Source organism: Garra rufa, chromosome 2 (genome assembly GCF_049309525.1).
Source record: "Garra rufa chromosome 2, GarRuf1.0, whole genome shotgun sequence".
In the NCBI taxonomy this organism is placed as follows: Eukaryota; Metazoa; Chordata; class Actinopteri; order Cypriniformes; family Cyprinidae; genus Garra; species Garra rufa.
Window position 1 is genome coordinate 30914013 of NC_133362.1, and position 26034 is coordinate 30940046.

General features: G+C 37.1%; 1 protein-coding gene across 3 annotated transcripts; it reads left to right on the top strand.

Moving 5' to 3' along the window:
• The first annotated feature begins 4187 nt into the window (after positions 1–4187).
• On the top strand, positions 4188–12749 carry zbtb18 (zinc finger and BTB domain containing 18). 3 transcript variants are annotated; one of them, XM_073834088.1, is made up of 2 exons: positions 4188–4592; positions 8155–12749. In XM_073834088.1, exon 2 carries the CDS (start codon positions 8169–8171, stop codon positions 9780–9782), a length of 1614 nt encoding a protein of 537 aa, XP_073690189.1. In that variant the 5' UTR covers positions 4188–4592; positions 8155–8168; the 3' UTR covers positions 9783–12749. The 3 variants fall into 3 exon arrangements, with proteins under 3 accessions (XP_073690189.1, XP_073690188.1, XP_073690187.1); XM_073834087.1 differs by lacking the exon at positions 4188–4592 and adding an exon at positions 5972–6229; XM_073834086.1 differs by lacking the exon at positions 4188–4592 and adding an exon at positions 7159–7300.
• Positions 12750–26034: the final 13285 nt, after the last annotated feature.

Genomic DNA, 26034 nt, shown 5'->3' on the forward strand with positions numbered 1-26034 from the left:
TTTTAGCAGTCCTCCATCGCTCTTCAGAAAACCACTCTTAGTTGCACAGAAGCGAGGCCTCACATCTTTGACTTCAGTCTGAACAGATGGAGAGAACTCCAGTAAATATCATTTCAAACATCAGCCGTGCTTTGCTGATGGCACAGCCGTATTCAAGGGACTGTCATCTCCAAAAAACATTTGGGATCAAAAAGGCCTGTTGATTATCTGGAGCAGAGAACTAACAGCAGTTATGCTAATAGTGAAATGCTTTTTTTTTTTTTTTTTTTTTTCTTTTTTTTTTTTTTTTTGCATGAAAACAGTTTGGGGTTTGTGTATTACTGCTTAATAAAGGTAATTGTTTAGTAAACATGCATCTTTAGTTCTGAATTGAAATATTAGTATATTGACTAAATACTTTAAATGTTTAAATTAAATGACACTTCAACAAAACTTGGATAGCATAACGTTTGATTTATATTTCATTATAATTGATGTGAATGTTGTGGATAGCTCTTGTACAGAACAAGGAATTTTGTTGGGTAACGACATGGAAAACACCAACACATCACATGCCTGGACTCATTTGCCACATCAGCTTAATGAGGCCATTATTTGCATTAAATTATAATGTTATTATGTCAGGATTCCGGTACCAGTAGGACAGTGGTTTGTTTTGAAATGTATTAGTAACGCCAATTAGTTTACTGGGACGCATGAGTGTGGGAGCGTGGATGCTGACGGGCGGGTGCGTTCAGCAGCCAAATATGCCAAACACGTGACTGTGTTCACAAGGTCCTGAGTGAACTTATCGCATCTGTGGACCATTGCACATACTTAGCATTGCAAACGTTCACCTGTTGACGCCGCGATCTCACACACAAACTGTATATGTGGCACGTATAGGAATCTAGCCTTCAGCACATTGCTCAGTGGCGGTTCTACACGGAGGCCAAGGGAGGCCCGTGCCCCTGTAGACATGTCCTTGGCCACCCCTGTGGCCCCCCCATACTGACCAAATAAAATAAAATAAATTAATTATGGTTTTACACACGAGCGCCAAAAGCGGAACTAATGCGACGCATCGTTCTACTTAAATGGGTAAATTAGAGCGGCGCACACAAACACTGCAGCAACAATTAGAACTACTCTCGGATAGAGGAGCTACGATTTATTTCTCCTGTTGCAAGAGTCGAAAGTAAGCAAAACAATTTCATTTCGTGAGTGACTTGATGTTCTTGCACATAACCGTGTTACTTTTGTTTTTCACACTGATAATTAAATCAAGTTTGTAAATGGCTTTGTAAAATCTTTGTTAACGTTAGTTAATAAAAATATACAGCTGTTCATTGTTCAGGGTGGCCGCGGATCCTTAAAAAGTCTTAAATTCCGTTGTCCTAAAATAAGGCCTTTAAATGTCTTAATTTGTCTTAAATCTAAATCCAAGGGTCTTAATTTTTTTACACTTTGAAAAGGAAAAGTTTATCGTTTTGAGGAGAATCTCCTGCGCAGGTTCTAAATCTGTTCTGTTGCTAGACACGCGCTTGCTTGACAACGCCTCAGTGTTGCCAGATTTAGCGGGTTTCCGCCCAACTACACGCATTTGAATCGCAGATTAGCTGTTAAATTTAACAATCATAGAGTAAAAGTTTATAATTAGCACATGTTTTCACGTTGTCGCACACAACTGGCGCGAGCACGCGCAGAGAGAGAGAGAGAGGAGAGAGAGGCGCGCGGCGCGATTCACACAGATTGATTCCTCTTTAACTGCTATTTGAACGGAAACGTACATATGTCTTGATACCCGTTTTGGTATTCTGTTTAACAGTCGTTTATGTCTTCAGTGAACCGAAACAGCTGAGAAAGAGATGCGTGCCAGTATTCGGTTTGGGCATTTGGCCTTAAAGAGACAGCGTCCTATAAATACCTGCAGTGAGAAACACTAGTTATTTTACAATTAATTATTAAATTTCCCCTCCTGAATACTAGTGTTATTGATTTTATTACTAACTTTATGTTGTATTCATTTACACTTGTCATTTGTGTAATTGTTCTTGTTTTGTTACTGAACTTTAGTTCAGATAGTAGTTTTTGCTGTGGATGAGAAGTAGCCTACCTAAAGTAAGCATTCAGTAATTAGGAAAAAACAAACTTTTTTTTTTTTTTTGCCGATCCATGACTCAAAATCCGTGTTTGTTACACTGTTACATTGGCTTCAAATTGTGTGAGAGCCTTGACTTTGTCATGGAATAGAAAATAATTTCTTCTTCTGGAATAGTGTTTTCTGTTGAATATTCCCAAGAATAATCAGTTAAATAAAATAATAATTTAAAATATCTTCATAGTTTTGTGCTAGACTTTTGCGGGACTTTCAATTTTGTCTTAAATTTTGTTTGAAAATGGTATTAAAAAGTCTTAAAATGTCTTAAATTTAACTTGGTCAAACCTGTAGACACCCTGTTGTTAGTTCATGATCAAGTGCCGGTTTAGTTCTGCTGAAACTCTACACCTCTGAGAACTCTCTCATTAAAACAAAGAAAGTGTAGACATGATGTAAATAAGAGATTAATTGTACTGTGTAAATGTGATTTCATTACCTTTTATTAACTTTGAGAGATTGCGATGAACTACAGTAATGTATGAGTGACAGCTTTCCAGTGATTGTAAGGGGAGCGCGCACTTTTAAGACTATAATTAATTCAGAATTTGAATTCATTTATTCATGGATTCACTCTCTGATAACGCAACATCGCCATTGCTATCGTGCAGCACATAGGCTACTACATCAGTTACACAAACTAAGAGAAGGCAAAGCAGGTGCTTACTCATCAAAATATGTCTAAACAGCCGCACTGCACGTGTCGACACGCGCCCGTGAGTAAACATTATTTTTTTCTTTCACCATGCAGCAAACGTAAAAAATAATTAAACCGTTTAACTTATAGTACTTCTTACTGTCGATTAACAGTGAACGGTCAATATGAGCATCCCTAAAATGTTTGTATGATTTTAAAGTAAAATAAAGTTTATAATCTTTAAATATCACTTGTTGTCATTTTTTAATGTGCCCCTCTGGTTAAACACTGGCCCCTCCTTGGCCCCCCTAGTCAAATTTGTCTAGAACCGCCACTGACATTGCTTATGATAAGAGTATTGTATTTTCGGAAACACTTTACAATGAGGTGTCAATTGTTGACATTAGTTAATGAATTAACTAACATGAACGAACAATGCACAACACATTCATTACACTATTTGATAATGTTAGTTAATAAAAATGCAGTCGTTCATTGTTCATAGTTCACAGTGCATTAACGTTAACAACATTATCAACACTAAGATTAATAAATGCTGTAAGTTTTGTTCATTCTTAGTTCATGTTAACCAATGAACCTTTTTGTAAAGTGTTACTGTATTTTCTTTACATTTTATACAGTCATGCTGCCAGTGTTTTTATTTAACAAATTATCCATTCAATCATATACATACATACACACACACACACACAAACATATATACATTTATAATTACATTTATTTAAAAAATATGTATATTATTTATAAATATTATATATTTATAATATTTTTTTCAAAGAAAGATAGCGGTGATGGCGACATCACAAAATTTCTGCATCCATAAACATTGCAGCACACTGCATTATAATTGAACCCAAATTAATCTAATTAAAAAAAAACTTTAGAATCAGCCAATGTAGTCTTTTAACTTGCTGTATTAATGCCGTATGAAATGTCAATTAATGCATGAGTAATATCGCAATAAAAGCTGTCACTAAAATGTAAAAAAATAATGATTATTAATAATAACAATAATAATAGTCAAGAATAATAGCAATATAACTAATTACAATAGCACAAGTATTTTTTTAATCCGCTTATAGCCCTATTTTGTTCGCCAAATATTTGAAAATTATAAGCTTTATTCAAATGTAATGTTTAACTTTGGGCTGTTTCTTTTGTTTTTATTGTGCTATGGTAATAATTTTAGCGTTACATCAGACACTGGAGCCTCTGTTCCTCATTTGTAATATTTTTAAGTGGCCATATCGTTGTCCCTGTGCCTATATGTCTGTGTCAGTGTCTCTCCGCAGCGCTGGAGGAAGTTGCAGTGCACCTGTTCTTCACCGCTGCTCGGCCCGTGACTACAGTACCCACGTAACATTGCGCAATGTCCCTCGATCCGCTCGCTGCGCCAGTCTGCTCGAGGAACCCGTCCGTTCGCTCGTTCTCTCGCTCGCTCGCTCGCTCGGCCTTTTTTTTCTGCTTTCTCACTGTTGCCTGGTGTCAACCTACGCCGAGAAAGAGACATCCCTCCCTCTTCCCCCCTCAGCGGCAGCTTCCAATTTGCCTTCGCTTTTCTTTTCGCCTCTTCCATTGGCTTGCGCGCTGCCAGTCAAGCGCTTCCTCTTTACAGGAGAGTTGAGTAGCAACAGCTCGGAAACATCTGGCTGCCGCAGCTCTCGTCGCTCCGCTCGCCTGCTCTGTCTTTCCTGCCACTGCAGGTTGTTATGGAAAGCTGTTGAAAGTCAATCGAGTTGTTTTTCTCGCTGAGAGGATTAGACGGAGGAAGCAGGAAGACGTTGGACCTGGTTGTCTGTAAGTGCCTGTGATACGAGGTGCTCTTTAAGGAGATGAAAGGGGGTTGGAGGCACGGGCTGGATTGTTATGGGGAAAAGTAACGATCTTTTTCACGCGACCGCTGCTCTTTACGCGCAGAATGAGTTGCTCGAGCGCGTGGCATTGGGGCCTGTCGCAAAACTGTAACACTGCAGGTTGAATGCTTACTTTTTATTTGTTAGCCACGCAAGCTAGCTTTTCCTGAACGTACGGGGTCAGGATCCAAAGAAAGACCGTCGGCAGCGCTCTCTCTCTCTCTGTGTGTTTGTGTAGGAGTAGCCTGCTATAATGCCATTTCCTACCTAGGTGGACTCGTACTTTGTTTTATTACAATGTCTGTTTATTTTGTATCGTAGCTTTTAAGTTCAAGAAGGCTAACTTGGCACCATTCACATAAGTCTTTCAGGACAACTTCCCAGGTTGAAAACAAGTTCACTTTGACATGTCACGGTATAAAACAATGTGCTAGTGTGGGCTTAGTTTTACCTTCATGTTTACCATTTGCTTTGTAAACCAAAATACGTAGTATTATGATTGAATGAAAAGCTCTTGTTAGTTAGTACTCTTCATTCTTGTAGCTTTTCATGCATTTAAAAATATTCATGAATATCAATGAGTTTAAAAAACTAAATATTCTGTTCCTATTCATGAGTGTGTGACATCCTTCAGAAGAGACCTTCAGATTATATTTGCGTGTCTTTGTTTTGCTGATTTTGCTGGTAAACAGGAAACTGTTGTTTGGCTTGTACTTAACAAGTTTCTGAAAATGAACGCAAATATAAGTAGGATACTTAAGAAGTAGGGAGGTTTGTGAGTCCTAATACAGTGCCTTTTGTTTGAACCGTACTTATAAGGCCTGTACGATTGTTCCCATTGTTTCTTATTTCTTTTTTTTTTCCTTTCCTCCTCTGTCAGTTGTCCAAAGGGTTAGTAAAATGAATGACGGTAATGGCGCGGCCAGTGAACCATAAAGAAGTCGAAAACAATATCAGCTGCGTGGATCTGTCAGTTGCAAATGTGCTGTGCTGGCCTTTGTTTATGGTTACTGGAAGGAGAGGGGGGAAAAACTTGAGGGTATTTAAATTCTCAGTGCAGGAAACTAGGTTAGAAAAAAGTGTCGGCTTTCAGACGGACCCATTTCCAAGTTCTTCTTTGCCGAGAGATTACAACTAAAGGGGGCTAGAGTTGGCTAGTTTTCTACAGAATCACCTCACAACGCTTCCCTTCCTCCCGTTTTTTAAAGGGGGGGAAAGAGAAACAAAGTTGTATAAAGGAGAGGCTGGTGGCAAGAGTGTAGAGGAGTAGCATATGGCACTAAAAGGAGCACAGCTGGAGGTAGCATTTCCATCTGAACATGATGTCAGAGCAGCTGACAGGCTGCCATCCCCCAGTCTTTTCTTCTAACGCACAGACTGGGAGTTAGTGTGTGTGCGGATCTGTGTGCAGGAGGAGGCATCGCATTCCCCTCCAACATCTCCTCCACTTTGCATCTGTCCCTCACAGTTTGATTTTCTCTCTCTTTCTTTCGCGTCTCTACCCTTTCATTGATTCGGCGAAGGGAGTTACAGCCGGCACTACCACAACAGTGGACTTAATCAAGTTGATGCGTACTGCAGGTACTGTACCGGGGGGTCCGGGCAACAGGGATGTGTTTTGAATAGGGAGCTCTCGTTAAGTCTTTTTGCGCGTCTGCCATCAGCCGTCAGAGAGTGTGTGAAATGGGAAGTAAAGGATTTCGAGCTGGTGTAGTGTAACCAGGCTGGGGGACAAGTGACACTTTTTGTTGCCATGAAGAGGTTTCCAGGCAAGCCTTTTCATTATTCTGTTTGTTTGCAAGTCTTCTTTTCAGTTACTTCGTTCTCAATGGCAAATTGTTGCTCTGTTGTGACAGTATAGAGTGGCGTTGGTAGGGTAGTTTATTATGGTATTATACATGCTGTTAATGTATTAAAAATCTGTTTTTCTTTTAACTAACAAGATTTTTGCTCCCAATTCCTAATCTTCTAAAGCGAGCGAAAATGCAGAAGTACTTTTAGCCTAAAAAATTTCTGCAACTTTATATAATGGAAGCGTCCCTTCGTCAGGCTTTTGCTCAACTCTTTCCTTTTTTCCTTGTTTGTAAGGACTAATTTAGAACTTGCAGATTTGAGCTGCCTGAATTGGCTAGACAGCTGTAATCGCACTCCTCCTAGTCTTAATCTCTTTATCTGGGCAGCAGCTGCCATATGGTCTCAGTCAGCTGGATCAGATGTTCATAAGCCTCCTTCTCCGTCCCTCTCTGTCCTCCCAGTCTCCTAATTTGATCGCTGCTACCTTGTGAGCTGTCCTGCAATCTTTATTTTTAGCCATCTTAAGGATTAGGATTGATGTGGACTACGGGGCACTTAAAGTGATTGTATTGTAAATCTGCTGTGGACCGCCTCTTTGGGGAGGATGTTCCATTTCTCCAAAGATTTGGGGAGGGGAAAAGGGGGAGGAGAGGGCTGGCAAGAGGTTTGTTATCCCCCTGTCCCCCTATAAGCCCCTCATTAATGAAGGTCTGAACGCTGTTTGGGGTGGGGTGGGGGGCTTTGGCTTGCTATCCCAATCAGATTTCAATGAAGATTCAAATGAGTTCATTTAAGTCCGCTGGTTGAACATGACGCCGGTGCATTTTTTTAGACGGGAGCGATCTCCGCGGGTAACAGGTGTGATTTCATTTTTTTTTTGCTTTAACTTTTTTAGTTTGGAAATTGTTCATGTATATTTTTAAAAATATATAATATACATATTTTTGGTGCATATTTTATTTGCAGACCGTCTTTGATTACGCACGTCACGCTGATGTTCTGCTATCTCAGTTGTCGTAACCTTAGAGATCATGGTACTTAGTATACTTATGCAGTGCCCCCATGATGGTGAGCTGTTTGTGTACCTGTAAGCCTGTTACCTATACTTGGCGTCCTGGCCAAAGTGGGTTATTATAAATAACTGCTCCAGGAGCATAGCGAGGAAAAACAGGAAAGATTCTCTCGCGCAGGCATCTGTGGAATCAGGACTTCAGCTCCTTACATCACGCCATCTGATTATACCCGAATGATTCTGATGGAAGGCGTACAGCTCTATTGCTTTAAATTTAATTTACCATTAGGATGTTTTACATTTACATTTTTTTCGTTAATTTTCCGGGTCTTGTGCTTTTAAACTTTTAATTAAAAGGCTTAGTGTAAAATGTAATCTTAAACACACTATTGTGTAATTTAAAGAGCACATTTGAGGAAAATGCAATTAGCCTAATATATAAACTGTGATGTTACCCTTTTTGCATGTGCTTTTTTGTAATCCTTTTATGTCAGGACTGTGGTGAACATTTTTCCAGTGTTCCCACAGGGGTGGAGGGAGGGAGGGAGAAAGAATTAGAGTGTGAGAGTATGTCTGTGTGCATGGAGCGAAAGAGAGAGAGGGGACAGAGCGGGTGGGAAAGAGAGAAGTTCCACACAGAGCTGCAGACAAAACAATTGTTGTTCTAGCGAGCCTCACTAACATCTGTGGTCTTTTGCAGGTTATGAAGACAGCATGGAGTTTCCAGACCACAGCAGACATTTGCTACAGTGTCTGAGCGAGCAGAGGCATCAGGGATTCCTTTGTGACTCCACTGTGCTGGTCGGTGATGCCCAGTTCCGAGCCCATCGTGCAGTGCTGGCTTCATGCAGCATGTACTTCCACCTCTTTTACAAGGACCAGCTAGACAAAAGGGACATTGTTCATCTGAACAGCGACATTGTCACGGCCCCGGCCTTCGCTCTCCTGCTTGAGTTCATGTACGAGGGAAAGCTCCAGTTCAAATCGCTTCCAGTGGAGGATGTGCTGGCTGCCGCCAGCTACCTCCACATGTACGACATCGTCAAGGTGTGCAAGAAGAAGCTCAAGCAGAAGGCCACGGCCGAGGCCGACAGCACCAAGCGGGAGGAGGATGCCTCCAGCTGCTCGGACAAGGTGGAGAGCTTCTCGGAAGGTGGAAGCACGGGCCGGCCGGCCACCGCCGACCTGCTGCAGAGCGACGACGAGGACATGGAGAACAAGCGGGACAGCCCTCAGGAGCCGGGGAGCATGTGGATGCGCCTGCCTTCTGACAGGACCGCATCTCCCACCACTAGCCCCAGGGAAGCGGAAACGCACGGTCCCGACGCTGGCAAGTCTCCTGCCGGCAGCCCCAGCAGCTCCACCGGCTCCCTGTCCCGACGCTCGGCGGTGTCTCGGAGAGTCTCGGCTGACACCGACTGCGTGCTTGACCTGTCTGTCAAGTCCGGTCTGGGCGGAGGTCCTGGGGAGAGTATGGCCAGCAACCCTTACTTTTGCAGCTCGGTGACCCCAGACAGCCTCCAGAGCGCCCTGGTTCAGGTCAAGGTGGAGAAGGACACGGGCTCGGACGATGACGAGTTGGTGAGTGGCGACTACGAGATGGAGCACAGCGGTGTGAAGGAGCCACCCAGCACCAACGGGACTCACCTCAGCCTCGTGGCGCAACGGAGGCTGGGCCTGGAGGCTCACCTCTCTGCCCTGCGTGAGGCCTCGCTAGCCAGCGAGCTGGAGCGGGACGACAAGGGAGGCGATGATGACAATGACGTCTTAGGAGGGGACAGTGAGCGAGCTCAGGAGGCCGCGGGGGTCGAGAACTCCCTGTTGCCTTACGTCTCCAGCATGCTCGGGGCTCCACACACTCAAATCTTCATGTGCCCCTTATGCAACAAGGTCTTCCCCAGCCCACACATCCTGCAGATCCACCTCAGCACGCACTTCCGCGAGCAGGAAGGTGTACGGTCCAAGCCGGCCAGCGACGTCAACGTCCCGACCTGCTCCATCTGCGGCAAAACCTTTTCCTGCATGTACACGTTAAAGCGCCACGAGCGGACACACTCGGGCGAGAAGCCCTACACATGCACTACTTGCGGCAAGAGCTTCCAGTACTCGCACAACCTGAGCCGACACGCCGTCGTGCACACGCGCGAGAAGCCGCACGCCTGTAAGTGGTGCGAGCGGCGCTTCACGCAGTCAGGGGACTTGTACCGACACATCCGCAAGTTCCACTGCGAACTGGTCAACTCGCTCTCGGTCAAGAGCGAGGCGCTCAATCTACCCACGGTCAGAGACTGGGCACTGGAAGATAGTTCTCAAGAACTGTGGAAATGAAAGCTAAACTGATAGCAGACTGTTTGAACTGCTTGGTAAATTAATGAGAGAGATCTGAGTGGCATTTTGAGAGGTGAAGGTAAGAGTGGGGCGGAGTGATGGCCGAAGGGTCTGAATCAGTCATTTTTCTTGTATGTACATTGCAAATCTTGTTGAATTGCACTTTACTAGCACATGAAAATGTTACTACTGATTTTCTTTTTAATATATTTTCTGGTCTCTTTAGGGTCTCTCTGTTTTTTTTTTTTTTTCTCCCTGTTCTTCTTGGGTTTTTATAAAACATGGGTGCTGGTCTCAGTAACCAACTTTGACAGAAAAATGATTGATTGGGATTTTCAACTGTATATAAGTTACAGTATTTGTATACGCTCCTAAATTTCAAGGAACATCTGCCATGAAAAGCATATGAAGATTTCAGGTAATAGATAGAGGACACACTAAGGACACACTAAACGGGTACTACGGTCATATATTTACCTGTACACACTCGCCTCTTGTTGGAGTATGTGTGTGTATTTATATATATATATATATAGTGCACTACTATAATTTGCAGATAGCATACCTGATGTGTGACTGTGGCTGTGCGTGCATGTGTATTCATGCACATATGCGCACGTACACACGTAGTGTGTGAGCAGGTCAGTCTTTTAAATCCCACGAGGAAGCTCTAAGCTCGCGTTATTTAAGCTCTTGTACATTTTTGACTCGTTATAGGAAACTTGACTGATGGAAGACAAACAAGGCACTCATGCAATGTACAGCCTCCTTTTTTCATATCAGTTGCCGCATTTTTTTCTATCCTTTCCTAATATGATTTGAAGTCATTTTCGCGTTTTAGTTGCAGTCACTCGTTTGCTACTGAGGTTGGGTTTTACATCGGCTGCATCTCTAGAGATTTCTGTAGTGTTTTATTAAGAATTTTCGTTTTTAAAACAGAATCTGTTGTTGCATGATGTCTGACCTGTATATTGAAAAAGATGTGACTTGCTGTATTGCTGTACACTGTAATTGACTGATTGATTACAGTCAGGGCACCTGTCTGTTGAGAAAAAAAAAGTACCTTTAATATTACCGCTGTAGAAATTGCATGAATTTTATTTAACTTACTCTTTTTCGTTGTTGTTTTGCATCAGAGAGTGTATTTTTTAATTAACTCATTTGATTCCTTGGTAGATTTTTGCGTTTTTTCCTCTCATTAGAGAATGAATCGGGGGTTCTGGTAAGGTGTGTTTTTTTCTGGGCTGTGAAGATTGTGGAAATGCACTGACGTTAGGCTGCAGTATCTACACACGCGGCGAAGCGATAGGTTTGGGCTCGCTGTAGGATTCGGAGGTTAACGAGGGGCCAGGTGTCAGCAGAGGCTGGATCGCAACGTTTATTGTTCAGAAGGCTAGCGTGGCTCCTGCTAGCATCTCCTCGCGCGCTGCTCTGCCCAGTGCTGGGTCCTCAACTGCTGTTTGTCTCAGTGTCCTGTTTACTGGCTGTTGTCATTTGAATCATGTCGACTCTGTTTGTAATTTATTTATTTATCTTTTCAATTGGCACTTGCTTCAGATTCGATTGCCATGAAGACACATTTGCGTGGCTGATGGTACAGCTCTTCTTTATGGGTGTCCTCAGCAGCGCACATCTATTTGGAGAAAGCTGAAGGATCTTTAAACAGCATAAAGCTCGACACTCTGATCTGAGTGGTTTGTGTGCGTGTGTTTGTGTTCAATACATAAGTCATTTTAGTTTTTTTTTTTTGGTCACTAGAACGTGTTTGGCAAGGTTGGTTGCACCTTTGAAGCTTAATGAAATTAGAATGATGTGCAAAAGAGGCCTTTATGAAATGTATACGCTTAATTATTAACCTAATTGACTTTGTTACACTGAAAAAAGATCTATAAATTTGTAATTGTTCACTGTTTATTCTGAAAATGTTTTTTTTTCTTTTAATTTGCAAAATGATATTAAGGTTTCTGTTATTAAGAATGTGAAAATTCTGTTCATTTTGTTTGTCTGTTTGTTTGTTGGTTTGTTTCACAAAAATACTATTTCATTGTCAAATCCAGAGAAATAAAAAGCAAAGAAAAAATGAAAAACATGGCTTAGCGCTGTAGACGTAGATCAGTCACTCACATAGTGCTGAAATGCTTGAACTACTTTAGTTAGAGAGGGCCGGGGGCTCCGTACATGTTTCGAGCGGGACAGGAGTGTGCGGCACACGGGCCTACGCAGGCCTCAGGAACTGTCCTTCCATATATTTGGCTGGTGCAACGGCTAGTGAAAAGGTTGAGCTTTGCCAACAGCACACGCTCCTCATGGCGTTTTGCACGGTGGTACTTTTACCTTTTGCACTCTAAAATGTGACAGAAAAAAAAAAATCAACTGTGGGGTTGACTTGTTTTCTATGCTTTCTTTTTCTTTAAGTTTTTTTGTTGGCTTCTATTGTACTTGACCGCCTTAAACTACTGTTATCAGCTTATACTCAGAGGGTGAAAACTGGAAACTGTCGCTGGAATACTGGATGTCTTTCTTTGACTTTTTTTGTTTGTTGGAAATGAAGCTGTGAAATGGCCTATGAAGCATATCCATAAATTAGACACCCCTTTAGTTTACTTGAAACCCAGGAACCCCAGTGTGAAGAACAACTCAAACTGTCAAATTCAAACTTGGTGGCTAATGAGTATGGGAAAGAAAATAAATATATCTGTTAAATTCAAGGACAATCGCTGTCTGGATGGAGAAAAAAAAAAAGAAGAAGAAGATTCGACTTCACATGTAATTGCTTCCCTTCTGAGATTTTTTGCTATGTTGACATTGTTCTTTTTATGGATTTAGACATTTAGCTTTGACAATCATAGTATGTTTCATTTTCTCAAGGGAAGTAAATTATGAGGCTGTTTAGTTTTGTACTTTTGGTGTGCTGTTGGTGAAATTTTTAAATTGTGTGCAAACTGCAATAAATTATAAGAACCTTAACCTCTCCGTGCCATTTTTCTGTCAGAAACTTCTGGCGGGATTTGCCAGAGCAGTGACGACGTGCATATTGGTGAGACGGTGTTTGTGTTTTTGCATTCAGTTCAATAATCTTATTTACTGTAGATGCTCATGTGGGTGGAAACATGTTTTCCAGTGCGTGAGGTCTGTGGATTGAGTATACTGTCCGGATGAGTGTGTGTGTGTGTGTGTGTGTGTGTGTGTGTGTGTGTGAGCGTGAGTGTACGCGGTCTTACATGGCTCATGTGTATATGCTGCTTTAATGTCTGGCTGGTGCTCCAGTAAAGGCGTGGGTTGGACCTGGGAAAATGTGCAGCAGCTTGTACGAAGACCAACCCCTCCCCCTGCATCACACACACACACACACACACACACACACACACACACACACACACACACACACACACACACACACACAGAGGCTGCTTCCAAAGCTCCTCAAGTACAGTTTTCCAGCAAACAAATCAGCTTAATCTAATGTCTCGCTGTTCGGCAAACCTGGCCTACAGATGCACTAAAGTCTGACCACTTTTAAGTCAGCAAGCGTTACTCAACAGGCCACTGCCACAGATGGTCCCGTGCTGTAAGCCTGCCCCCCTTCCTCACACACACACACACACACACACACACACGGTACCTCCTTCTAATTGGTGCGAGATTTAGTTTGCGAACTCGTTTTGGACTTAAGATCTATTTCCGCTTGCATTATTGAGAAAGTCTGAATAGCGGCTTATTGTTTTGCACTTTGTGCACTTTTTTTCGAGAGCTGAAATTTGATTTCTGACATTCACATACAAATCTGCATGTAACATCTGGTTGGAACGGACAGTTGATGCCTCGGCGGGGCATAATGGTTTTTTTCTCTTAGCTTTTTTACTATGAATTTAGGTCATTAATTTGTATCTGTCCTTTGTTTACTCAAGGAGCAGAGACAAAGGGGCAGCTGTGGAAACATTTGGCTCTGCCGAAGGGTAGTGGGCTCGATGTGATGAGTGTGTTACCAGCTTGGGCTTCTATATGTAGCTCCACCGCAGAAGTTCGCGGGAGCTGCATGCCAGCGTACTGGGGGAGAGCGGCGCACATGGCATCAATAGGGCAGCCGTTGCGCTGAGGTATGACTGATTCTGCCCACGCAGATAGCTGCCGAGCGCCTCGCCATACTCTGTGACCAGATCCAAATATAATGTACATTAGAGGGGTGCAGACAGGAAGAGGCCTTTCTGTTTGCCGGCAATTCGAGGAGGAGGCGTATGCCAAAAATCATTAGGATATTAAGTAAAGATCATGTTCCATTAGGATATTTTGTGAATTTCTTACCGTAAATATATCAAAACTTGATTTTTGATTCGTAATATGCATTGCTAAGGACTTCATTTGGACAACTTTAAATTTTTCACAATATTTTGAATTTTTTGCACCCTCAGATTCCAGATTTTCAAATAGTTGTATCTCGACCAATTTTTCTTTTTTATGCCAAAAATCATTAGGATATTAAGTAAAGATCATGTTTCATAATGATATTTTGTAAATTTCCTTCTGTAAATATATCAAAACTTAACTTTTGATTCGTAATATGCATTCCTAAGGACTTTATTTGGACAACTTTAAAGGTGATTTTCTCAATATTTAGATTTTTTTTGCACCCTCAGATTCTAGATTTTCAAATAGTAGTATCTTGGCCAAATATTGTCCTATCTTAACAAACCATAAATCAAAGGAAAGCTTATTTATCCATTAGATAATAGTATAAATCTCAATTTTAAAATAATTGACCATTATGACCATTTTGTGGTCCAGGGTCACAAATTCGAAAACCCTTTGTCCTCCATGTTTAGGCTCTCAGAGACCTTCAAAATAAAATTCACATCCAATGATAGTCTGATTGGTTTACACACTGCAGATATGTATTTCTGACAGTTTTAAACATTTTGTTTGTTTGATTTTGAAGAACCTTTAACATCAATAGAATCTTTTCATTCCACAAAATGTTCTTTAGATTATTAAAAAAGAAAAAAAAACTTTTTAAAGAACTGTTCACTGAAAGTGTCTTTGAAAATTTAGCTAGTCAGAATTTGAAGGGGAAATGAGGTTAATTTAAAAATTGCTATTATAATTACCAACCATAAAGACAGTCAATTTTAACAGAACATGAAGGTTAAACATATTAATGATATGAAAATAAACTAAAATTGATCCTTACCATCATACAGAAACAGTAAACAACGTAGAAACATGAAAGCCCACAGCTCATTTCTTCTTCCTGTGTGAATAAAATAAGCAAACTTGAGCATATACTTGATTAATCAATAAATAAATATAATACTAAAATATACTTAAATGTGTGTGCACTATATATATATACTAACATTTTCATAAAATATTTCATTCATGCTCCCATACCCAACAATTTCTAATGAAAAGTCAAAAAAGTGCTGGAAATTCAACTGCGGCTGGCAGTTAAGATGTAAAGAATTTGAGGGAATGAAAGGAGCATTAAGTCCTACATGAAAGAGAAAGGAAAAAGAACAAAAAGTACAAGGGCTGAGCAGATAAAAGGTGAGAAAAGCAGGCAGGAGAGACGTCTTTTTCTTTCAGTTGTCTGCCTCGCTTAAAAGGCAGCCATTGTTGAGCGCCCTGCGCACGCAGACAGGAGGCAAGCAACAAGCGGCCTGTCTTGGCCCTTCAGACAATGCAGTAGTGCTACAGCCTGTCAGGGGTGGGGGAGAGGGGTCTGCGTGGGGGAATATTTTTGGGTTAGGGAGGGGTACGCCATGCACCCTGCGTCCCCCAACAAAAGAAGACGCAACCCCAACTTAAATGTTAGTATGAGTGTGCCTGTCTGTGTGTGTGTGCCTGTCTGTGTGTGTGTGTGTGTGTGTGTGTGTGTGTGTGTGTGTGTGTGTGTGTGTGTGTGTGTGTGTGTGTGTGTGTGTGTGTGTGTGTGTGTGTGTTTTTAGGTTGTGGTGCTGTTTGGTGAGGAGTGAGAGGCGCAGACCAGGTTTTCCACACAAGCACATTCAGGGGTCCGTGGACCCCTGATAAAACACAGCACAGATAAAACACAACATTTCTTTTGTGTGATAGCAAAAAGTGGGGGGGGTTGTCATCTGTTTTGAATGATGACGGAGAAGAAATGCAAATAAGTGAACAGGATGCACAGTTTTAGAGTTTAAAGAGTTCCTGGAGTGTGTTTTAATACTGATATTTTCAAATCAAATCCAGAAATCTGCACAACTGACATTAAAAAAGTTTGATAAATGTTGAGACTTTTGAAAACTCTCTCTAAAAAAAAAAAAAAAAAAAAAAAAAAATATATATATATATATATATATATATATATATATATATATATAATACATTAAAATTAAAATAAATTATATTATCAGTCAATATTATCAGTTTTTGATGTTTTTAAAGAACAGTTATTTGATCCATAGTACAGCAAAAACAGTAATATTTTTACTATTTAAAATAACTACTTTCTATTTGAATATATTTAAAAAAGTAATTTATTCCTGTGATTTCAAAGCTGAAATTTTAGCTTCATCAGTCACATGATCCTTCAGAATCATTGTAATATTCTGATTTGCTGCTCAAAAAACTATTATTATTATTATGTTGAAAACAGCTGTGTAGATTTTTTCAGCATTTATATGAAATAGGAACCTTTTGTAACATTATAAATGTTGTTATCATCACTTTTGATCAATTTAAAGCATCCTTGCTAAATAAAAGTATTATTTCTATAATATATATCCCCAAAAAATTATAAATAAATTATACTGAATCCAAGCATTTGAATGGTATAGTGTATAATATTACATTTTTTACTTTTTAAAACTTTTTATTTCAGATAAAGGCTGATCTTTGGATCTTTTTATTTATCAAAGAATCTCAACTCAACTGTTTTAAATATCATAATACTAGTAAAAATAAATGTTTCTTGAACAGCAAACCAGCATATTAGAATGATTTCTGAAGGATCACATGACACTGAAGACTAGAGTAATGAAGCTTTGCTCACAGGAATAAGTTTTAAAATATCTCATTTTAAAATATATTAAAATAAAAAACAGTTATTTTAAATAGTAAAAAATATTTCACATTTTTTGTGTTTTTGCTGTACTTTGGATCAAATAAATGCAGGCTTGGTAAGCAGAAGAGACTTCTTTAAAAAACATTAAAAATCTTACTGTTCAAAAACTTTTGACTGGTAGTGTACATTTTTAGAATAAAAATATATTTTAATGTATTTGAAAGGCATTCTATGCTTACGAAGGCTGCATTTATTTAATCAAAATCAATTTATTGTCTTTGTAGAATAAAAGTATTACATTTTTAAGCCTGCTGACCCCAAACTTACAATAACGCATAATGATTACTAATGATGTTATATAACTGTCAGTTCTCCCGAACGACACATTTCCTACATAGCTATGTTTCTGTCATGTCTCTCTACTTTCCACTTCTCAAATAAAAAGAATAATTTCAACTCAAATCAATATTTCATGTCCACTTAAATGGTAATAAGTGCTATAATGTACAGTCAGTCAGCCAGTCATTTTCTTAAAATGCTCTATAATCTGAGACTTACTGTGCAATAATGACAGGTTGACTTTATATGATCCAATACATATATTAGCCAATACAATTCAACACTTCAACCAGAAATTATATTTTATAGGACTCCTGCATTTCCCTGTTACACTGCCTTTCAATGGTGGAGGCCCGACAAACCCCTGATGTGACTCGTTTGGTCGGCTGTTTCTTTCTCTCAGAACCAGCTGTTGGTAGCACTTCTGCCCACTGTAGATAAGTGGGCAGTAGGGTGTGGGATGTTGATAGGGGGTCTTGGCAGGATTTAGTCAGCAGCGAGTCAGCACTTTTCCTGGGTGCAGTGCAGTGACCTTATTGGGGGTCAGACACTGCATATATACATCTGTTTACGTACCTACATTAAAAAAGATGTCCATATCATATTATACCTATTCCCTAATTGAAAAAATATGATATTTAGGCAAAATAAGCAAAATGTACACATCTCCATTCTGTTCAAAAGTGTTCAACCCCCCGGCTCTTAATGTATGGCTTTTCCTTCTGAAGCATTAGTGAGCGTTTGAATCTTCTGTAATAGCTACATATGAGTGCCTCAGTTGTCCTCAGTGTGAAAAGATGGATCTCAAAATCATACAGTCATTGCTGGAAAGGGTTCAAATTAGTGGTGGACATAGATTAATTTTTTTAATCTAGATTAATCTAGATTAAATCTTGAAATTAATCTAGATTAATCTAGATTAAAATGGCTAATTTGAATTCTTCTGAAGGCATTCAGAATATGTGTGCTACCCAAATAATGACTAAAAGTAAGTCTTTGAGAACAGGTTTCTCAAGCCAGGTGGCGCATTAGACCAGGCGCTCATCTCCTGTTTCCAAAATGCATTACAAACTGCTTGACAATTGCATTTAAAACACAATTAACTATACAAACTTGTGTAACCAAGTACTTCTGCGCAAAAGGCTGTACGACGTGCGCGTTCCAGTAAAATATACAGGCGCGCGGGTATGGATAGCCTATCTGCGTGCATCTTCCAATAAACTGCGTTGCTTTTAGAAGCGTCAATTCAGTTGTTGCATATAGTATAATGTCTTTATTTCGGGATTATCAAAGTAAATTATAACTCAAACTTGAGATTTTACTGGGGCACAGCAGATTTTCACTGGGGCACGTGCCCCAGTAAAAAGGGTCTAGCAACGCACGCACCTGCCCTGAAGCGGCTTCATAACTGCATCCATGTTTGCACGTCTCATTTGGTGTGGTAATTTCACAGAAGTTGAAGACTCGTTCTCGCCCCCTACATTGCAATTCAACTAGATATACGTCATCCGCGCTAAAATATCAAGGTGAAAGTCATCATATCTTGCGTAGTTTAGACCCAGCTCCCAACCCAACTTTGAGAATAGATTAACGGCGATATTTTTTTTATCGCGCGATATGAGTCTCACGTTAACGCAGCACGTTAACGCCGATAACGGCCCACCACTAGTTCAAATACACAAAAGTGCTGGAAAACCAGAAAGAATTTGTGGGACCTGAAGGACTTTTCTGAAGAACAGCAGGCAGTTTAACTGTTCAGGACTCATGAACAACTAGCACTAAACAAATAAACACAGCTGTGGATCATTCAGGTATTAACACAGTATTAAGAATCAAGGGGGTGATTTTTATAAATTCAACTATTATTTTCTCTTGTGGACTATATGTAAACATCTTTTATGTGAAATATCTTGTTCAGATCAGTAATAAATAAAAAATAACACACTTTTTATATGATCCCTCTTATTTTGGTAAAATAATTAACATATTTAATGATTCTAAAAGGGGGATGCAAACTTTTGACCTCAACTGTATGCTACGTTCAAAAGTCTAGGGTCAGTATGGATGTATTAAACTGATCAAAAGTGACAGTAAAGACATTTAAATGTTACAAAAGATTTCTATTTCAAACAAATGATGTTCTTTTGGACTGTCTGTTCATCAAAGAATATAAAAAATGTCACAGTTTCCACAAAAATATTAAACAGCATGACACTGCTAATATGACATTTTATTTGAGAAGCAAATCAGCATATTAGAATGATTTCTGAAGAATCATGCAACACTGAAGACTGGAGTAATGATGCTGAAAATTCAGCTTTGAATCTCAGAAATAAATGACATTTTACAATATATTAAAATACAAAATAGTTATTTTAAATCATAATAATATTTCACAATTTTTCTGTACTTTTGATTAAATAAAAGCCTTCCAAAGGCTTCCAAAAACCAACAGGTCAATGCACACCCTACAGGACCCCTAAGAAAACACTTTCAGTGGTGTGTGTTGTAAAAGCTTTGTTTTTCCTGGTGTTCCTCAGCACAGTTCCTGCAATAGTCATCTCTAAAGAGACCCCACACCTGTCCACCCTGAACGTATGACTCAGCAGGGCTCACACACCCTTTACACATGTGGTTGTAACGCCACATGAAGAACACACACGCTGTTAGAGCAGAATATCACACTCCAACACCTAACAGATATGGCCATGCCAATACAGACCTCACATTCATACAAATTTATGTTAGCGTCAATACATTTTTGACATACACAACAACAGTTAACCATAGTATGCGTCTAAATGAACGCAAACCAACAAGAGTGCAGCGGCCTCATCAACCTCGCCTCTTAAGCCTCACCATTTTCGAATCATTTTTGTCATAAGCTAGTTTGCGTACAAAGAGGAGCATTGTCGTCTCAGCCGGAGATGCCAAGCTCTCCGCTCACTGCGAGGTCCGGCAGCGCGGGCCCCATCTGTCGCCTCCACCAACCTGCAGCAACTCGGAGTGGCCCGAGGCCGACTCGCAGGATTAATGCGCACATCCTGAACTGGGTTAGGGAGAGAGAACGTGGGCTCAGCCTGTGGGACCTGGCACAGCCAACGTGCCACATTCCCTCTCACAATGCTGCATTATCCACCACCGCACAGCAACCTTGGCAGGGAGCTGAAAAGAAATCCTGAAGGAGGACGGATGTGATACTGGTACTTTTAACATTGATGCGTCCTCCAAAAGGCCTCTCGATTATGTCCGTGTATTTAGCAAGGATTTTTGCAGAAATGCAATGAGTTTGCAGGTTATTAGGCATTTGTGATGAGGGCCACAGGCTGCTAATTGGTGAATGAGTATCAGAGCACTTTCTGATGACACTGTATGGAAACTTTGATAAGCATTATGCATTTACATCACATGCACTTTTCTAAAGGCAAAAGTGTCAGTCTTGGCTCACTTGGTACATATGCAGAACAAGACATGAAGAAAAACACAATATTTTACATTAATTACAGATTTTTTTTAAGGAATTTATTAGAAAGTTAGGAATTTTGGGTCTTCTAAACTGTAAACATTAACTAAAACTATTAAAAATCATTTTCAGTTGTTGGAATACAGCTGAAGTAAGATAAAATATACATATTAAAACTTTAATATTTACTTTTTCTACTTTAATATTGTTGCCACGGCCCCAATGACGAGATATTTCGTCTCTGGATTGTGAATTTTGATGGGAACTCTGCGATTTTTACCGGTTGAATGCCCCCGAAACATGACTGGGCTAGTTTTGGACCACTTTTGAGTAACAATTGCTTGGGTTTTGTTGTGAAAACACTGCTTCTAAATGATAAAATTTAATTTATGTGGTCTTCCCGTGGAATTGGGCTACTTTAACACTGTTGCTGTGGGTTGTTTTTCATGTCTGCAGGTTAAAGCGACCCCAATAATGAGATATTTAGTCCATGGAATGCAAATTGTGGTGGGAACCCCACCAAAAAACTTTTATTTAAAACTTATTTTACCCCCAGAATGCACTTTTTACTGGTGGAACCCCCTGAAATGCGATTGGGCTAGTTTTGGACGAGTTCGAGTAACAATTGTGTGGGTTTTGTTGTGAAAACCTGGCACCCCTGTAAAGTACTAAAGTTGCTAAAACCAAAACTGAAATAAAAATAAATGATAGCTAAATACAAATATTAAAAATAATAATAATAAAAATGTCAAAAGCACACTAAAAAAATTACTTTGAAACAAATTTCATTTATAAATTTCTAGTAAGTTTCACAAATAATTACAAAGAAATGGGAAGTAATAAATGAAATGTAATATTAAATTTTTTAACAGAAATACCAAAATTGTATTTTCTTGTAAAATGTACATATTTAATCTTATAATCCAAAAATTGTTTGGATAACTAAATTACTAAAAGATAAAATAAAATTTAAATAAAGACTGAAAATATGAATTTCAAACCAATTCAGATTTTTAATAAATAATATTATATAAATAATGTTAAAACAGCACTGCTTCTAAATGATAAAATGTAATTTTTGTGTTTTTTTGGGCTACTTTGACACTGTTGCTGTGGGTTGTTTTTCATGTCCTCAAGTTGAAGCGACCCCAATAACAAGATATTTAGTCCATTGAATGCAAATTTTGGTGGGAACCCTGACAAAAAACTTGTATTTTACCCCCGGAATGCACTTTTTACCAGTGGAACCCCCTGAAATGCGACTGGATTAGTTTGGGACCCGTTTTGAGTAACAATTACAGGTTTTGTTGTGAAAACCTGGCAACCCTGTAAAGTACTAAAGTTGCTAAAACCAAAACTGAAATAAAAATAAATGATAGCTAAATACAAATATAAAAAAAAAATAATAATAAAAATGTCAAAAACACACTAAAAAAATTACTTGGAAACAAATTTCATTTATAAATTTCTAGTAAGTTTCACAAATAATTACAAAGAAATGGGAAGTAATAAATTGAATTAAACATTCGATTTTTAAAAAGAAATACTAAAATGGTATTTTCTTGTAAAAATGTACTCAAATAATCTTGTAATTTAATGTATAATTATATTAATATTATATATTAAAACTTTAAAATTTAAATGAAGACTGAAAGTATGAAAATGAAACTAATTCAAAATATTTATAAATAATATTATTTCAATAATGTTGAAATAACACTGCTTCTAAATGATAAAATGTAAAAAAATATTTTTCAGCCAAAATCTGTCAAGGTTTGATGCTTATAACACAACATTTAATTATCTCTTATATAAATTATATAAATTATACAATTTCACAAAAAATGACAAATGACAATAACTTTAATTAAATATTCAACTTATAAGGAGAATTTCCAAAATTGCATTTTCTTGCAAAATGTACTCAAATAAATTGTATAACTAAATTACTCAAACTTAAAAAGTAAATGAAGACTGAAAATATAAAAATGACATTAATTTAAAATCCATAAACAATGCTAAAATAACACTGCTTCTAAATGATAAAATATCCAAATATTTTTTTCAGCCACAATCTGTCAGTGTTTGATGCATATAACACAAACTGTAATTTGGCATTACTTACATAAGTTATATAAATTATACAATATAATATATTTTTGAAAGATGCTGTGTTATATTTGGGAAGTATATCTACAATAATGACAGCATTTGTCTAGTTTTATTGATGTTAACTCCTCTGGCAAACATGGCTTCTGTTTGTTAGCATCTATTTGGTGAAATATATGCTTTGGATTAATTTACAATTAATCTTTTATCTTTACTAAAAGTATAAGGGCAGAATGATTGATGTTGCAGTTATTAAAGACACATTTATTTGAAAGTTGCAGTTGAAATCCAGTTGGTTTAAAAATCTGCGGGGGCAGGTCATTTGTCAGAAACAGTAGCGCAACCTCAACACTGAATTTCATTAAAGCCAGACACTCTTAATTTCAGCTTCACGTCTGTATTTCATTTCCTCATTCTGAATGACTCACTGACTAGTTTTGTTTCACCAACATATTCTCAGAGTAAATTTGTAGAACAAATCTGACACATTCAAAAGTCACCAAAACATCTGCCTGTTCTCGCCGACGTCATCAGCTGTGTGCGTCTGGCGTGCGTCCCCGTCCAAGCCTGAGATCAAGCAGGCCGCAGACAGTGAATGAGCGAAGAGTCGCCCTCCTCAATGAGCGTCTGCACCCCAACACACATCTGCACACAGCATTATCATTAGAGCTCCCGCATCGCCCAGGATCACTGACAAAATGAACAATACCAACAATCACTCCCTTCAGCTGCAGCCATATGGGCGCCATACTTAGATTGCAGGGGAAGAGGAAAAAAGACAAGCAATTGTACTGGCATCTGTTTGGCAGTCCTTAGAAGCTGTTGCAAGATGAATCTGCTGTGTGAGGAAAGTTTTTCCCTCTGCCTCCCTCTCTCTTTGGACAAGTGAAAGTATTGCAGGTTGCGCTCCTGTCGCCCGGCGCTCGCAATTACTGTACCTGCTCTTTAATGTGGCGTCCTAATGGGATGGGCGAGTTCAGGCCCAGATGGTGAGACAAAGTGCTTTCTTCTAGGTTTCTTCTGAGGCGCTGCATCTAGCTGGATTGCCTTTTTCCTTTCAGTGCAGCTTTGAAATTTCTCACTCTTCAGTTACAAGAGGTTTTATCAAAAAACCTTTGCAAGTACACTGAGAGTCTTTTTCACATTCAGTAGCTACAAAAAGTTTCTGGGCACTTAAACATTTAGGCCTTTGCATTATAAGACATCAAAAGCAAGCAAACTAGAATTTAATGTAAACAACTAAATACATTTTTAAATTATATATCGATCAAGAAGAATATTACATTTTGTATAGTAGACCAAAGATTAAAATCAAAACAAATATAAAAGCAAATATTTGTTATACAAATATGTATAAATATAAAATATAATAATATTACATATGAATTAATAAATATAATTAAATACATAAATAATTGAAAAAAAAATAGATAGAAATATATAGGTGAAATATATAGTATTTATTATTATATAAATATATCAATATAAAAATATAATCAATATAAATATTAATATTTAATGTAAATAAAAATAAATAAATAAATATATTGACATTATAAATCTATCTCTTTTTGTAAAATACACAAAAGTTTAAAATATAAAGCAAAATTTTTTTACAAATATGTATAAATATTAAGTATAATATATGTTAACAATTAATAAATATAAATTAATATATAAATACATAACTGAAAAAATATATAAACATTTAAAAAAATATTGTTTTTATATATATTATATGTTTTATATGTTTACTTCCATATATATATGGAAGTAAAAATATAATATATAAAAATATAATCAATATAAATAATAATATTTAATGTAAGCAAATAAATAAATACATGTATATTATGAATCTACTAATAAAATACACAAAACTGGTAAAATACACAAAAGATTAAAATCGAAACAAATATAAAAGCAAATATTTGTTATACAAATATGTATAAATATAAAATATAATAATATTACATATGAATTAATAAATATAATTAAATACATAAATAATTGAAAAAAAAAGATAGAAATATATAGGTGAAATATATAGTATTTATTATTATATAAATATATCAATATAAAAATATAATCAATATAAATATTAATATTTAATGTAAATAAAAATAAATAAATAAATATATTGACATTATAAATCTATCTATTTTGTAAAATACACAAAAGTTTAAAATATAAAGCAAACATTTTTTTACAAATATGTATAAATATTAAGTATAATATATGTTAACAATTAATAAATATAAATTAATATATAAATACATAACTGAAAAAATATATAAACATTTAAAAAATATTGTTTTTATATATATTATATGTTTTATATGTTTACTTCCATATATATGGAAGTAAAAATATAATATATAAAAATATAATCAATATAAATAATAATATTTAATGTAAGCAAATAAATAAATACATGTATATTATGAATCTACTAATAAAATACACAAAACTGGTAAAATACACAAAAGATTAAAATATAAACAAATATAAAAGCTAAATTTTGTTTTACAAATATGTATAAATATAATAAAATTTACAAATTAATTAATACATATAAATCAATATATAATATAAAAAAATTGTCAAAATATAATATAGAAAAATATAATCAATATAAATAATAATGATAACAAATACATTTAAATCAATATATAATATATATTTTTCAAATACATAGATATAGATCTATAGGTGCAACTTTTTGCTTTGCGATTTACATTTTGTTGTTTACAAAACATTAAAATATAAACAAATATAACAGAAAATATTTTTATACAAATATGTATAAATATAAAATATAATAAATATAAAAAATTAATAAATATAAATAAATAAATAAATAAATAAATGTTCAAAAAATATATAAATATAAATATATATAATTTAAATATATAGATGTAGATTTTATATATGCTTTTAATGAATTATTAAAAAACAACAAGCAAATAATTTTATTATTAAAATATGTATAAATATAATATATAGAAATATAATCAATAATAATAATAATAATAATAAATACATTTAAATCAATGTGTACTATATGTATATATTTCAAATACAGAGATATAGATCTATGGATAGGTACAAAATGAAGACTTTTTTGGACTTTGTGGTTGTCAGATCTTAGTGGGACATGTGACTTGACACCTGTGTGAACTTATTTTTATGCAACCACTAAAATTACCATGACTCCAGTTGGTTAAAAAATTTATTACAAAATGGCTCAAAAATAAACTAAATCATATGTTTTCAGATGTTGCCTGCTGTAATATTTTGTTTCAGAAGTAATAATATTG

Bases quoted from the DNA above. Each gene is read 5' to 3' on its own strand.
- zbtb18 (XM_073834086.1), top strand. From the start codon at position 7,252: ATGACGCCGGTGCATTTTTTTAGACGGGAGCGATCTCCGCGGGTAACA. The intron at 7,301-8,154 runs GTGTGATTTCAT...GGTCTTTTGCAG, and splicing joins GCGATCTCCGCGGGTAACAG to GTTATGAAGACAGCATGGAG.